Below are 17341 nucleotides of genomic sequence, written 5' to 3' on the forward strand. Positions count from 1 at the left end.
GGTATGTCACATTGCACCTAGAAGTCCACGGCAGAACTCTCCAACTTCTTTACAAAAAAAAGTAAATGGATACCAGTCTCAATAACAAGAAAAATCTCAATGATAAAAACCTGTTTGGAACTGGTTAGGACGAGCACTCCCTCAGGAAAATGCAGACAAATGAAGTTAAGGTACCAGTCCAATGACAGCATTGAATCCAAAGGTGCTAACAAATGCCAAGTTCCCAGCTGTTCTTGACATTTCCTCAATGTTTATAGTGTTCTTCTGGATGCTTCACATTTCTGTGATTAGATAACAGAGCAGTTTGCAGCATAAAATATACCCATTTTGGGTTTAATAGGAGCCGTAACAGAGCACTGCATTTTGTTGCATGGTACACCGCAACCTCTTAGATTTCAAGAGACATAAAGGCTTTTTTTGATAAATCACAGAAAGGTCTTTCCATTTAAAAAACAAATCTTTTGGAGTTCAGATATGAGAAAAATATGCAATAAGAATATTAATCAACTCATTGGAAGACCAAATTTTACCAGAAATAAAAGCAGTGTTTCACAAGACAATTTGGCTGGATTTTCAAGAAGCAGCCCATAAATGAGCAATGAACTGCAGTCCAAACATAGCTTTAATGCTTGGGAACAAGAGTCCTAGTGACTTCCAGTAATATTTATGTTCTCTGGAGCCAAAACTCTTTCAGACTTTTAAGTCACTTAAGGCAAGGCCAAAAAGATGCACCTAGGCAGAACCTAGGTGCCTATCCCCAGCACTGCACTACAGAAAATCCTTCTCCACTGCTGCTCCCTAAAATTCAGTTACCTAAGCAACCATGATCAGGACTTGTACACCAGGCAGGGAACATGCACAAGGAGCCCTATCACATATTTAGGAGTTAAGGGTTGGCATGACATGCATAAATGGCTGTGCTGCCTTTAAAATGCAGACAACTGAAAAGAAGCTGGTAGCTTTTTATCCAACAGATTAGCAGAGAAAAGAAAAACACTGGCTGCAGGCTGAGTTTCTTCCTTCACTTGAAAGGATCCAAGTATGCATCTCCCATTTCCCTGCTCCTCAGACTTCAAATTTTGCTGGGGTAGATCCACTTCCACCTCCCCCTCTGCAGCAGTTTTACTTCATGGGCAGTATTTCATTGAAAAATTATGCCTTTGTAGTGAATCAGTTAGGCAGTCACCTGGCAGAAGAAACACTAGATGAAAACCACAGAGCAAAGACAGCATGTGGGCTCTAGGTTATGTACATATTGTATAGCAGACTGACATAGCTGGCCCTTAATTAACTCTAAATATTGTAGGATTCTTGTACTTTTGAGGGATAATTCAAAACACTGCATCATTGTAACATAAAATAAATTTCTCTACAGGGATGTGAAGCTTTTCTGCACAGTTGCTCAAGGCCTGAATGAAGGCTTAAATGGCCATTGCTGACTCATGCCATTTGCAACAAGATTATAAAGGAGTGAAGGATCTAAATGGATTTCTACCATGCTAAAAGTGCCTGTAGGCTTGGATTTATATGGAGGTGTTACCAAACATTGTTAGGAGTTCTTCCACAAAACATTTTTCACAAGAAAGCGCTGACTGCATAAACTACAATTTTCACAGTGACATCAGCTTTTATCTTTTATCAGTTGTGATTCCATTTTCATTGGAAGTATTTATCTAATCTGATTTATCAGATCTGGATTTTCGATTGAAACCAATACCCAGAAGGATTAAGCCAAACTGTTAGAGAAGTCATCTTTAACATTCATGTTCAGATTACTCCCGTGCCTTCTTCATTACCCAGTCCAGGGAGTATTTAATTATTTAGAACAACTGGAATTGCTACAACTGGAAAACCTAACCTGTATCTAAATAAGTACAGCGTAGTACAATAGGATTGGATCCTTGGTGACAAGGACCATGGTTGGTAGAGTTAGGTTATGGTTGGACTCAATGATCTTAAAGATCTTTTCCAACCAGGACAATTCTGTGATGTAACATCTACCCTATATATATTTTCATAGGTCTTACTTCAGACTAGCTGTAGTCTGGTTTTCTGGGCTGGGCACCCATGAAAGGTTAGAGCAAAGTAGATACATGCCAGAGGTACATGAATCTTTTTACCTTCACCCAAAAGAATGATGAACGATGAGGAACGATGAGGAAAAGGCTGAGGTGCTTACTGGCTTCTATGCCTCAGTCTTTAGTAACAGGACCAGTCATTTTGTAGGAATCCAATCCTCCCTCCCCAGGAGACAAGGACCAGGAGCAGGATGACCCCCCCACAATCCAGGAGGAGATGGTCAGTGACCTGTTGCACCACACAGATGTGCACAAATCCATGGGGATGCACCCAATATCGCTGAAAGAGCCGGTGGGGGTGCTCACCAAACCACTTTCCATCATTTATCAGCAATCCTGACTGACTGGGGAGGTACCAGCAGATTGGAAAACTGCCAATGTAAGCCCCATATAAAAGAAGTGACAGAAGGATGATCTGGGAAATCACAGGCCTGTTAGTCTGACTTCAGTAGCAGGGAAGCTGATGGAGCAGATCATCCTGAGTACCATGATGTGGTACATGCAGAACAACCAGGTGATCAGGCCCAGTCAGCATGGGTTCATGAAGGGCAGGTCTTGTTTGACCAACCTAATCTCCCTGTACGTCAGGGTGACCTGCTTACTGGATGAGGAAAAGCCTGTAGATGTTGTCTGCCTTGACTTTTAAAAGGCCTTTGGCAAGGTTTCCCACAGCATTCTGCTAGAGAAACTGGCTGCTCATGGCTTGCATGTGCATACACACAGGACAGGCTTGATCCATGGGCCAAAGCCAATTGCATGACTTTCAGCAAGGCCAAATGTTGGGTCCTGCACTCTGGCCACCACAACCCCCAGCAACACCACAGGCTTGGGGAGGAGTGGCTGGAGAGCTGCCCAGCAGGAAGGGACCTGGGGGTGCTGACTGACAGCCAGCTGAACAGGAGCCAGCAGTGTGCCCAGGTGGCCAAGAGGGCCAACACCATCCTGGCCTGCATCAGGAATAGTGTGACCAGCAGGAGCAGGGAGGTGATCCTGCCCCTCTACTCGGCCTTGGTGAAGCTGCACCTCGAGCACTGTGTGCAGGTTTGGGCACCACAGCATAGGAAGGACATGGAGGTGCTGGAGAGGGTGCAGAGAAGGGCAACGAGGCTGATGAGGGGTCTGGAGAAGAGGTCTTAAGAGGAGAGGCTGAGGGAGCTGGGGCTGTTCAGCCTGGAGAAGAGGAGGCTGAGGGGAGACCTCATTGCTTTCTACAACTACCTGAGAGGAGGTTGTGGTGAGGCAGGTGTTGGCCTCTTCTCCCCAGTGACTAGTGACAGGACAAGAGGAAATGGGGTCAAGTTGCACCAGGGGAGGTTCAGATTGGATATTAGGAAAAATTTCTTCAGAGTAAGAGTGGTGAGGCATTGGAACAGGCTGCCCAGGGAGGTGGTGGAGGCACCATCCCTGGAGGTGTTAAAAAACTGGGTGGACGTGGTGTTCCAGGAGATGGCTTATTGGTTGGGGGTTGTAGGGCAGACGGTTGGACTTGATGATCTTGAAGGTCTTTTCCAACCTTGATAATTCTATGATTGTATGAATACAAGTTTACATGCTCTGTGATTGCTCTGAAAGTGAATTGGAGTGTCTTAAACAGGGAATAACCAGGAGGTTTGATTCACAAATGCCATCATGATGTGAACAGATGCACATCTATGAGACCAGCTCTACTGTTCACAGAGCAAGAGCCTAAACCCAAGCATTTCCAAGCAAGCACTCTACAAACTGGGATGTTCCAGAACTTACCTCTATTTCCATTCAAAAGCTCCAAGGGCTTCAAGTGTCATTCCAAGACAAAAGAGAAACAACTGCTGAAACTTCCATCTTTTCATGAGAGAGAATTCTTATTTCTCTGAACAGCTTAGCTGTTATTGCTATATTATCATTAATACCGAATACCAGGGAAGATGAAAAACCAATATTGTCAACTCCTACAAAAGTGTCCATTTTTATTAAAATTGCAGTCCTGAAGGCATGTGATTATGTAAGAATCTTGGGTTTCATTTCATGAAAAATAAAAATTTCTTCCCCATACAGAGAAAAAAACTGAAAATGTGTCCTCTAAAAGAACAAAAGCCAGAAGGCAAATGAAGAAATTAATCTAAATTTTTTCTAAGATCTCAGCATTTTCTAGGCAATCTCATGAATTTGATGAAGGAATTATTCTTTTTTGGACTATGTGTTGTGTCAGTAACAGTAAGATTCTGCCAGGGTCTTAACTCCACTTCCTTCACACATTATAAATTGTCTGGCCTTGCCTATTCAGTTACAATTAGCTAGCATGCTCCTGACATTGTTAAAGGCAAAGAATGTTGTGTCCCAGGCAAAGGGCATAAGGCCTTTGTCCAGCCCATCCACACTGCTGCAAGCACAACTTGGGAGTCCTGCAGAGATGTCATGCTAGAGCTGCCTGAAGTGTGGCTGGGCTCAGACCAAGCCTGTGCCTGAATATCTGCTTGCTTGTATTCAGTAAGAGTCTCAGCATGTTCTCAGGTTTAGGGCCACTCTTGACTGACAAACATGCCCCAAGGGGGCAGAACCTCTGAACTGGTACAGGCACATAAGTAACCAGACTTGCTTGCCTCTAGTTTTCTTGCTAAGGAGAGTGGTGGGTTTTGTCATGAAATAATACATCTGATTTGAGGAGAATTAACATACTTCCTATCTGCAGCCACTAAGAAGAACAGTTTCCAACTCATGCCAATTTGATGCAGAATTTGAACAAGCTTCCTTAACGCAAGGGGAAACTTTCTGTAATGCTAGTTCTGAGTTGCAATCCTAACTTACACAGGATGTGGAAAACATTCTCAGCAGCCTTGATGTGCAAGTAAAAGGAAAGCTACGAAGGACTTTCATATGTTGGGCTGTATTGGGTAAAGGATACAGTATTGCCCAGATTATATGCAACATATAAATTCCACTTACCAAAGCTTTTCCTTCATTATTAACTTCTGGATAGTGTGGGTTAAGCTGGAAAAGAAAAGAAGTCAAATACTATCTTGATAGCTTTTAGACATTTCAGAACTTGGGAGAGAGAGGTTGGTTCAGTTCTCTAGTAGGTATCCACCCTGCAAAAGGACACTGGAGTGTTTACAGGAAGTATGAGAATGAGAGTCTAAGAATTACCAATTCAATTTCTGACTTATCTGGCTATGTAATCACTTCAAAAAAGTGCAACTTGCAATCCAGCTTGTTAACTTGACAGGAATTTCAAATAAACAAAACCAAAGAGAATGACAGAAAAAACACAGGTAGTTACTAATCTAAATACAGCAAGTTAGCGTCACCCACACACATACAAATGCAACCACTTCCAGGATTGACCTTGAGCAGATATATTGAGACAAAAACTAACATGCTTCGTGTCTACTGAGATTTTACAGGAAGACCATGAACTCAGAATAAACACATCTTTGAAACAGGAATGACAATGCCACCATAGACAAGTGCTTAATTACCCTGTGATTCTGTTTAACCATTATTAATGGCAATAATACTTTCTGTGTCACAGCAGGATTATCAAGCATTAATTAAAGACTAAAGTAGTATGAGAAGCTTGGATGAAACGCACTATATAATAATAAGTGCAAAGTATTACGATTTAACAGTGTTTAATATTTTACTTTTGGCAAGGGAAATATGTAGACTAGATGATGAGGGATTATGTAGGCACATACATACTCAAATAAACAAACACACATACACCCACACACTGGCTGCACATGAAAACTTTCAAGATTTGACTTACATAATGAAGCAATTTTGCCTCAATATTTACCATATTCCCTGACACAGGTTATGCCTTCAAAGCACTGAAAATGCTGAAGTGAAATTAGTAGTTATATAAGGTAATACAGTTTTTAAGTGATGACAGCCTGTATACAACTTCCAGATAAGTACAGTCATTTTCTTAGCTTGAATTTGGCACTACCAGTGTGGAAGAGCCAGAAGTGAATCACACAGGGCAAGCTGAACAAATCCCAGTAAAACCTTTCATCACATCATCATACATCTAACATTACACAGACAACTATTGTGAAGAGTTTTTATTAAGTTTATAAGGTTTTTATTAATACTTAATAATTTATATCCGATTACCCAAAAAAACCTAATCTCCTCTCCACATCATGAGCCTGAAGAAAGAAGGAAAACATTAAGGTTTTCCTAAGATTACTAAAAATACCTTCCTCCCTCTGTATCATGACTTGATGTGCTAACACACAAATGACCAAAGGTTTATTCCCATTTTCATTTCAGTATTTGCATTCACCACTGTGTCACTCACAAATCTAGAGAGCCTGCTTTCCTTCCTGCATTGACACCTAAACCAAGTCTTGCATTTTGTTCCTCCATTACATTTTCACACAATCTCCTAGCTCCAACTCCCACTTACTCCTGTTATACAGCAACAGGAATGGGAGATGAACACTGAAAACAGACAACTAGAATATATGCATACATGTATGTATACATATGTAACTGTGCTCATATAGTTTTGGTTTCTTCATAAGGTCTCACATTTCTTTCAGCATTACCTTTGTTCACCTGACATTTCAGAATAATTCTAGTTGCCCAGTCTAACAGCCAAGCTCAGCTCCCTACATTTGGTCTTCCATCGAGAACAGAGAAAATTATCAGGCAGTGCTCCTTAGTCACAGCCACACACAGTGGCCATTCAGCAGAAGTGCAGAGAAGGAACAAAAAATTTGATCCCATCTTCAGATTCTTCTGGTTGTAAGTAAGCAAGAAAAAGTCTGGGTCATTTCAGGTTTGTCACTAGACTCAGCACAGAGAACTGTGCACTGAGGACTAGATTTTCAGGGGACCAAGAGAATACACTTGTCTACCCAGCATGAACTGGGTCTTGAATGTTGCTATTCTTCAGCTGTTTTCTTTCAACATAAAGATGCTTTTAAAAAACACAGCAACAACAGGAGAATCTAGGAAAATCTATCTCCCACGCCATTCCTTGCCTACTTTAAAAATGACTTAATAGATTGCCCTCAAATTCCCAAAATAATCCACTTGTGAACAGCTGCTGAGGGAGACAGAATGCTAAAATGAAAGTGCATCCTTAAAGATGTTTTTTCTTGCCCCACCATAACAGAAACAATAAAACTAAAAAGATATTGTTTCGGGAAAGTTTTGAGATGTTGACATTAAACAGGAAACATGAAGGCATCCAGTTTTATGGCTGATCTTCATGGCCCCAGTTTAGCTGTGTTGGGCAGTTGCCACTTTTATTTTCATTTCAGCTGAGGTTGTTGGTGCTGAGCATCTCTGAAAATCAGACTATTAGCTATTATCCTATCGTATATTCTCCAGGTAGAGGGGCATAAATGACAGTGTTGTATGTCATATTACACCTGTTCTGAGTCCTTTTCAATACCCAAGTATGGCAGAATGAACTAAGGAGACAGTGACAGTCTTAAGACTCCAAAATCTATTGCTTTTTGCTGATTTATGCAAGATCACATCCATGTTCTTCAATGAGCCTCCAAAACAAATGAAACCTTCAAAATAACAATATCAGCAATTTTCTTCCTCATTGGTAATAAAGTCAAGTAAAATGATTTGCAGGTGTTTAGAAAGTATAAACACTACAATAAAACGGGCCTCATTTAAGCTCAACCATCTTCAAGCTTTTTTGTGTCCTTGGATGTGTTAAAGTTACAAAGTTACTGAAGTGTGGCTGAAATACAGAAGTGTAAATTTCTGTGAAATGCCACTGGAAGGTGCATGCAGTCAATATACAGTAACAACATCATGCACTGTAAACTGCAGAGCTCAATAAGGTGTGATATATTAATCATTATTTTAATATTTTCATGATAGGTTGTGGGTTTTTTACAGTGTATCTCCAACAGCTTCTTTTCCAATGCAGAATAATTTGGAAATCCTAAGCCTCCACTGCTCATTTTGCAACAAACTAGGTACAGCCATTTTTCACCTTTCCATGGATGGCAGAGAAAAAAAGTATCAAATAAAGAGTTCAGCTTCCTCACGGCTGAAAACTAAATATCAAACACCTTGAAACTGATTTCATGTTGTGGCATGCTCATGAGACTCACTGTAATACCTCAAGCCACAACACAAGGCCACAGAACTTAACCACCTGAGCAAATGGCAATCACTATATGGTGGCAAGGGAGCTACCATATATATGTATACATATTCCACATATATGTATACATATTATGTGACAAACACATAAACAGAGCCAGCTTTTACAGGCGGAAACCTGAAGTATAGACTAAGTCCCTAACCATTTCTGGTTAAAATTATTTGGAAGGGCAAGGAATCTCATTCCTGCATTTTTGCCTAATGCCTTTACAAAGCGATCATCCTCCTGTAGAGTCTGCAGAGCAGGAAGAAAACTTTCACCTATGTGTGTTTGTGTGTTCCTTCTGGTATTTGGTGCTCAGAGAATGCAAGTGCTCTGCTAATCCTGATAGACTGAGTGCCACAAGTCCCAGGCTCTGTCATCTCTACTGATGACATCTCTACTGATTAAAGCTAGTCAAGGTTATAGCCTAACGCTTTCAATACATAACACTTTAACACTTCATAATCTCCTGAGGTTCCACTACTGAGCAGAACAATTTCTCACTAAAAAGTTATCCAGTCCAACAACTGAATTATACATCCCAGTCCGTACCATGGACAGACTGACATCTCACCTTTATAATGAATGCTGCTTTCCTAGACAGAGGAATGCACAGAAAGTACCCAAACAGGCTATTTCTGGACACTCTTAATTAAGAAGGAGAGAGAACACTTGGGGAAAAGAATCACCCATGCTGATTTTAATCAATTTTTTTTGACTAGGTAAAGGATATTTAAAACATCTCAGCAGGGAATGAATTAGATTGCCAAATTTCAGCTAAATGAGCATTTGAACAACTTGGTTAAAACCTGCATTTATGAAGGAAACCCTGAAAGACAAAGAATTAAAGGATCTACTTCAACACACATAAACAGTTCCCATTTTGTTTGATAATCAGGCTCTTAACACACAGCCTGTTATCCTCTCAACAAGGGCAACCATTTCAGAAAAAAAAAAAAGCCAACATAAAGATAAAAACTCCACTTCTCAAATCTTTCATCTTCATTAGGCTTGCTTTGTTCTTTGTTAATGTCATACTGATTAGCTTTCAATAAATCTAAAGGACTTCTGCACAATTTCAAAGACTTCAGTGCTATTCAAAGGACTTTTGTCATCTTATTAACTTGCTGAAGACTGGCTATGACTCCACCTTGATAAACCCCATTCAACACTGTCACAGCATCAGCACAAAATTCTTAATAATCATCTGAGGAAAGTTTAAAAATATTAAAAGGCCTTTTATTTCAGGGTTCCATTTTGTTGCTGTTTTGCTTATTAGCTGTGTCTTAGCAGATCAGACAAGGTACCAGGGAGTGCTGGGAGAGCCGAATCTTCTTGTCTGCTTCAGGCCCCACACATAGCACAAGCACAGTGAGGTGGGCAGAGACAGCCATCCCTGCATGGGGAACTATCTGCTAGTCAGAAACCAGGATGAGAATCAGGATGAGAATCAGCTCTGACACCTTTCTGTCCCAGTTATTCACCCTTGGCATAAGAGGAATAGTTCATCTTGATGGCATTTTTAGCTACTATATAAGCAACAGCAGCCCAGTGCTTTGCTATGTCCAAATCACCACAGATTTTAAAGGTGTCACATCAGCAGCATAAACTGGAGATGCCACAACATGTAGCTCTACCTTAGCTCAGGAGTGGTGACTGGGAAATCCCTTTGCTTCTACTGTCATAAAGGTCAGAGAACCTGAAGACCCACCAACACCTGGTGCTCAGTCCCACACAGTCATATTGAACACCCGCCAATACCTGGTGCTCAGTCCCAAACAGCCATATCCCATTCTGCAGAGGAAGTCAAAAGAAAGAAAAATGTCTAAGAGTCCTTTAGTCTCACCTGAATGCTGGGCCATAACCTCAGTATGAGCTTCAGCAGCTCCATGTCAGCATGTGCTATATGAAAAAGCATCCTCATCTCTTCAAGGGTTATGTTTTAGATACTAGTAACCCACATCCCTTTCAGTGGTTCTCCCATAAATAACTAGAGATGATCGAATTAGACATCACTGAAATTTCTACCATTAAAAACACTAAAAACACACACACAAAAAACACAAAACAAAAAAAAAAACACAATTAAAAAATTAAACTCAACCAGGCAAGCCTTCTAAACCTCCATCAAACACAAAAAATAGACCCAAACATAATTGAATAAAAGCTTCTTAAGTAATCTTGAAATAATAAACAAACAAACAAACAAAATGCACTGAAGAACAGACCACATGTCTACTTTTTCTGTTTTGGAACACATCAAAATCCAACACCACCAAACGTTCTATTTTTAATAACAGAAGCAGTCCTTACAATGCCTAAATGACAATAAATGCTGAGTTAATGGCTTTCCACTTCCTTTTCTCCTAAAACTCATATGTATACAAGCACAGCTCAAATGCAGCCAAATCCAGACAGGACTGAAAAAGCCTAGCTGAACACAGGCTCGCAGATCACTGCTGCAACACCAGCTGGCTGCAGGAAAACATCATTTCTCCGAGATCCAGGTTTCTGAAGGCATTTGCACACTGGAAGATGCAAATGTTGCTCCTAGGTTCCACCAAAGTAAAATCAAGAAATTTAGCTGCATTCCCAAGATTTTTAAAAACCTTGGAAAATCTAGCCCTGGGTTTTGCTAACGGACAGCTTTTAACTCTGTCACTTTAAAAAGCCACATCCAGGTCTGTAGAACAGGTCAGACTGGCTCTGTAAATCAGTAAACCATCATCCTCCTCCCCTAGTCTCTGAATTTCTTCCATCTCTTCATGAATAGCTGTAAATTACGCTTCACTCCTTATAGAGCTTTAAAACAAAACCACACTTCTCCTATGAGGGAGTGAAAAATAGAAATAAGGCTTAGAGTCCTAAGTTTACCCTATCACCTTGGCAAGCCCTTTTTCTTATACGAACCTTTAATCACTGAACCAAACAGATAGAAACTTATTTGAATGAGGTATTAACATTTAAGGAAGAGACTGGAAAAAACAGACTCGAAGATTTTGAAACAGTCTCCAGGTATGGAGGTTCCCACAGTACCAACAAATTAAACGTGTGAAGGCCTTGGTGGATGCTGCCATCTTCTGGTACCTTCTTCAGTTTGCAAATCATTATCGTTGAGCAAAAGGTACCAGCACATCTCAAAGAAGCCATTATTATCTGGTTATTTGCATCACTGTTTCTAAAAGCAGAAGGAATCACAGTGCATTTACTACTGTGCTCTCCTCCTCTGCATGAGCTGTATGATCAGTGGATGAATACATTTTTCTGCAAAGTCTTGCTTCCATGTCACCCCAAAAACTGCACTGGCAAACAGCAGTCCCTTTTTGCTTCCTGTATGCAAAAGATCTCTGTCAGTAGTCTAGTTTACAAAAACTGGATATCAAAAGGCCTGAACTGGGGCCTTCAAATATTCAATTTCAGTTGCCTTAATAAAGCATCCTATGCAGTACTCAGTTTTCCACAGTATCCTGGTTTGAGCCAGGATGAAGCCAATTTTCCTTTTAATGATTTTGTTTTCCTTCAATAACATTTCTTTTAACTAGCACCAGTGTGTTCCAACCAAGACTGATAATGGTGGAATGTTTTTCTAACCGCTGGGGCTTCAAGGTGGCACCTTCACTCTGCCGGCTCAGACACTACGGGGAGATCCATGACCCCCCTGTAGGAGGCTGAGTTAGACAGACAGCAAAACTGGCCAGAGATATTCCATTCCATGTATCTATGTAAGCTCAGAGGAAGGTCAGAGATCACAGAAGACAACTTCCTTCCTGCTTCTTCTTCCCTTCTCTTCTGTCCATGGCCAGTGTCCAAGGAGGACTCCATCCATCCATCACTGTCGACCCCCAAACTGGAGCTCTCCTGACCCTCATCACTCTGTGCTCCCTCCAGCAGCAGTCTGGAACTTTTGGGGACTGTTCACAGCTCAGGAGATGCTGTGGGAGTTGCTGGGGGTGGGGGGAGGCAATAGGGGCTTTGTACATTTCCTGAACATATTTGTATATAATTGTATATATATTCTTTTATCATTAGTGTTTAATTAAAACTGTGTAGTTTAGTTTTCAATCCAGCCAAGTCTCTCTCTTTTTCTGTCTCTCCTTCCCTACATGGGTGGGAAGGGATCAAGAGCATTGTTGCCAAACCTGAGTCAAACAGCAACAGACAGCAATTTAAGAGTTGAAAAATAAAGAAGTCCATAAAACTACAAAGTTTCTCCAAGGCTCCAAGGGGTTAGTCTCGGTTTAGAGCCTGAAGTTTAAGACCTGATTTCCCTTTTACACTTGTTTTAATATTAGCTAATTCTGAGGATACTGTTACTCATACAAATATATAATCTTCCTTAAAATCTCATTAAACTCTGTGTTTTCTAGCAAGTTTCACTTTTTTACTATGTCCTGCTCGGAAGGCAGGAGAGGATTACTTTCTATCAATATTAACTTAAACACGCATGATCCGAATGAAGTGATTACTACAACAGGATTAAATGTATGGCTATGTCCACCCAACTGAATGCATATCATAACTATATATATATATAACACTATATAACTATATAACTATATATATGGCACGTTAACATTTTAAATAGTGAGATATAAAACAAACTACATTTAAAAGAATGTAAATCAAGATTAACAGAAGTTCTCAATGTAAAGCAAATGGACATACATAAGCTTCTCTGAAAAGAAACAGGCAATTTTGACAGAAAAGTAGAGCGAGATAACATGGGAAGAAATTATTCATGAAAGATAAGAGAAATATGAGTAACTTTCATTGACCATTGATTCAAGGGTCCTCAGCAAGTGGTTTACACCTCCACAAGGTGAAATTCAGTCGACAGTCCCTCAAGAGAAGACCTCTGACACTGGCTTCAGCAGTTCCTCTTAATGTCCCTAACCATTTGTGCCCCCACGCCTTAGCTCAGTGACCCTGTTCATAGCACAACTATTCCCTATTCCTCGCACCCTCAAGTCTGTGCCACGGGACCACAACCAAATACCGATGGAAATACACTATTTCTGAAAGCCTACACTGCCACTGAAGTGCTTTTACCACCACAACACAGCCTTAGCAAGTTGGACCAGACTTCCTGTTCAGTTTAGAGTATTCATATCATTGTCCTTTCATTGCACGTGCATGCAACCCTGTGCTGCTCAAGCCAAGTGGCTTCAATTATTCCTACCTTGAAAAGAAACTCCACTGAGCACCTAGTGCTAAAATAACTCCCAAGCTAGAAGTATGTTTCATGTGGGATTTCAACAAAAGAGTTTAGAACAAAACTCAATCTGTTTTACAGCTTAAACCCTGCACCTTCACTCTTGCATAAAGAAGAAAGCGAACCCTGTAAGAAAGTCAAAGAGTTTTACAGTGGGACATGCACATCTACTTCTGCCCAAAGCAGCTAGCAAGTGGACAGCTTTACCTTGTGACCTGTCCATCACCAGAATATGTGCTAAAGAGCTCACCACCCCGATTGTCCTGTACAAGCCATTTATGAACTATAACCACATGAAGAAGTTAAAAGCAGCTGTTGTGGAGGCTTCAGTCACGCAATGATCAAAGAAGCCCAGGGGGTGGCTGCACAAGTGAAAAAACTCCTTAAGAGAAAGTCCAAACCCATCAGGTCAGTATCTGAGACACCCTTCACCCCTGAGAACATGAAGGTTGATGTTCCACTTCAAAGACAAGGCTCCTTCCAACAGCTTACTGAATGAGGGCCTTTATATGAGACAGAATTTGGTTTAATTAATGAAGAATACTACAAGCATTTGGTTCTGCCATTACCTACAAGTTCATTGCTTCAACCTATTGCACTGGCCAGCCTGTTCTGACACTTTCATCTAGAAGAACTTCAGGGCACAGATTGCCTTTTGGAGCAACCCCAGTACTTTATGCACTACCTTGCAAGACACAGTAACAACTTGAATCCTTGTTTATGGTCACAATTTTATAGAACAGCAAAAGGTAAACATTAAGACTGGCACTTTATCTGCATTATCCTAATTTACTTTAATATAGTATATTTAATTCAGTGTCAGTGTATTTAAAGACAATTACCTCATCAGATTTACTGCTATATCTTGGCTGAGGTAAACAATAACTCTAGTTTAGTCTATTTAACTAACTAAAACATAATTATCACAGATTTGTCCTTAGAAATTCTGCACTGTGATTATGTATGTGTTCACAGTGTTCCACAAAATACGTACTGTGGTTTATCTGCTTTCTACCACAATACCTGAGAATAGCATGTGATTTGTTATTTGCATATGTATTTTTGTGGGGTTTTTTAGCAATATCCATCTGCGAAGTTTAATAAGAAATGACAGACTTACCCTGCATTTCTTGCATGTGCATAAAGATATGTCTGGGCACACGTATTTCTGTTTAACATCCTCATACAGCAAGTGTGAATAGCTTTGGTACAGATTATCCAGTTTAGAAATCACTGGAGCTACTATACACATGGAGAACAGTATTAAAGGTGCATGTTTTGGTTCAGCGCAGTCGATAAGCTGATAGTCAGTTCAAAGAGACTTTTATCCTGGTGATAAAAATATTGAAAAGGTTAGGTGTGTTCATGAGAACGACACAGCTGTGTGGTCCCAACCTGCAGCATTTGAAAGGCTGTTCAAGTAAATTGCAGCTCGCTCCCACTCACAGATAGAATTGGGTGCATTCTACATGGGGTATGTGCACTGAAAAGACTTCAAAAGAAACCTGGGAAAGTCTTTGTTACTTTGAAGCATTCCATTTTCACCTAACCTTACAGCCTCTCTTCATAAATATAAAACTTCAAAGTCACCTGGGTAATTTTTCTGTAACCAGGAATAAAAAAAGAATGTTCTACAGAACTTTTTCTGAAAGATTGCTGACTCTGTAAAGATGAGAATAAAACTCAGCAACATGATTCTTAGTTGGTGGTTTAGTGTCTAGATCTCTACTAAGGATCTGGCTCAGATTTTGGGTGAAATCAAGCCCTTCTGATACTAACAGCAGAACTCCTACTGTCTTTAAAGAAAATAATTTCTCTTTCTAATTTTTCAGCTGAGCATGTTCCACTTTTTTATGATTTCAATGTTTTGGGAATGTCTGAGCCACTGACTTCAGGTTTCCAAATGCTGGACATGTAGGAGACATTACCATCTATCCAGATAACTGATGTCCCAAGTCTTACCACCAAACACAAATCCCTTTCTTCAGCATATCCCTCCTGTGCCTTAAGTGACTGTGTGAGAGCACACATGCATGTAATGTGTCAGACCGTGTCCCCGGATGTACATGGTAGTAGGGAATGACATTGCAGCCATCTACAATTAGCCAGTGTCTTCCACCTAGTCTCCTTTAGTAGTGGGTCTTTCTAGGTGATTCACCTTCAGCCCATAGTCTTGTACTAGGGTCTAGGTTGCTTTATGGTATTAGTAAGTCTTAAGGAACTTCAAAGCATATTAATGAAAATTAGCCTAAGTAATGCCAAGTGGTAAGAGCGTTAAACGAAATGGTACTACTTGAGACTGTGTCAGAAGTCAGAGGAATCAGACGACCTTTAGTCTTTGAATGGTAACAAAAGCTGGACATCTCTGATTCTTAGGAACACAGAAATTAGGACTTGCCCATTCTGACTTCTTCCCCACGGTACACATCAAGCTGACTCATGGAAGGATGAAATGAAGAAAATATTATTACAAACAGTGATCAATCCTGATTTACAACAGTTCAAACTGTGACAGAAATTGTATCATTAGCCAACAACAGAATGCTTGAAAGATTCATGAATTTTGTTTGTGTCTGTACTTATTATTCCACTCTAGATATCTTTATCATGGGAGCTTAAACAAAATCAGGTCACGGCAATGTGTGACGCCGTTGATAATCTATACTATGAGTAATCTTCCTGTGCTGCAAGAGCACAGATAAGTGTTCAGTAAGCTTTGCCCAATTGATTTAAAGTTAGCTCAAGAACATTAGGTGTCTGCCTGCCTGTTCATAAATCTTTGATGTGTATGTCTGACTGGTGTCTTGTGCCTGACATGTGAACTGTGTAAAATATAGTTCACAGGTTTTTACTACTGTGGTACTTTTAATATCTCCACCAGCAGGTATTTTACATTTCACAGATACAGTAGCTAACGCTGCTCTCCAGTCACAGCATATCCCCTCTGTTCAACCCAAATGCTCTTTCAGCTCTCACTTCAGCTCTGCACCAATTATACTCTCCATATTACAAGTCTTCCTGATGGGGATTTCCTTTCCAGAGGTAGAAATAACCTAAGTTCAGGTTCAATATTCAGTGGAGCATGACAGCTTTTCAGCTGGAGATTTTTCTCCTGAAAATCCCTGAGAGGGTAAAGTATGATGGGAGAAGGAAGCCCAACACTCAGAGTGCTTGATGCCTTTCCTGACTCTCCACCAGCTTAGCTAGTCTGAATAAAATCTATTAGGAGCATCTTTCACTATAACCAGAGAGGAAAAAGGAGTCATCTCTTAGGTGGGAGTACTGGTTGCCACTTGAAAACTACCTATTATTAGCCAATATTAACCATACAACAAAGCCAGATGGCTTCAACCAAGCCAAAGTATTGCTGCAGCATGAAGGCAGCAGGGTAGAGCAGAGCAGTTAAGACGTGTCACTGCCTTTAAAGGGCTAATGCTCTTTGCCACCCAGGCCTATCAGGGTTCTAATTTACACTGTGAGCTACTGCTAAAACCAACAAAAAGATCCAAATTACGTTTAGTCTTGGACGGAATATAATATCTGTGCTGGTGGTCCACTGTTTATGTTTTGACACAGGTTTTGACACAATTGGAAATAAGGTTTGATAGGTCCTGTTTGTTCTTACTCCTAAATCACTGCAGACTGTGACAGGAGCTGGAAAGTGAAAGCAACACCCTGGGAATACTAAGGATTTCCCTGCATACAGAAGCTGCACTGCTGTAAATGTAACTCAATTCAGTTTAAGCAAGTATTTATTCAGGGTTTCCCTAACATACAGTGATTTACAAGTGGCTGTTGTAGTTGTAAACTTTCACTCATGCTTGCAAGTGTAAGTCAAAGAGGCAATCCTGCACAGGCTTAACTAAATAGTGGGGAAAAAACCCTACTTTTCCTCCCATTGATATAACTTGGACACAGACCAGTTCTAATATGGATTATATATGACCT

General features: G+C 40.4%; 1 protein-coding gene across 5 annotated transcripts in view; it reads right to left on the bottom strand.

Annotated features, from left to right (window-relative positions):
• Positions 1–17341, bottom strand: part of ITPR2 (inositol 1,4,5-trisphosphate receptor type 2) — a 270523-nt gene that overhangs the window by 199417 nt on the left and 53765 nt on the right. For 4 of the 5 annotated variants that reach the window (XM_051628027.1, XM_051628007.1, XM_051628016.1 and 1 more), the window contains one exon: positions 5001–5045. The exons of the other annotated variant lie outside the window; for it this stretch is intronic. In XM_051628027.1, the coding sequence (XP_051483987.1) occupies positions 5001–5045 (45 nt within the window). The remainder of the gene's footprint in view (positions 1–5000; positions 5046–17341) is intronic. 5 annotated transcript variants of the gene reach the window in all.

The sequence above is a fragment of the Apus apus genome, chromosome 1 (genome assembly GCF_020740795.1).
Source record: "Apus apus isolate bApuApu2 chromosome 1, bApuApu2.pri.cur, whole genome shotgun sequence".
NCBI classification, from domain to species: Eukaryota; Metazoa; Chordata; class Aves; order Apodiformes; family Apodidae; genus Apus; species Apus apus.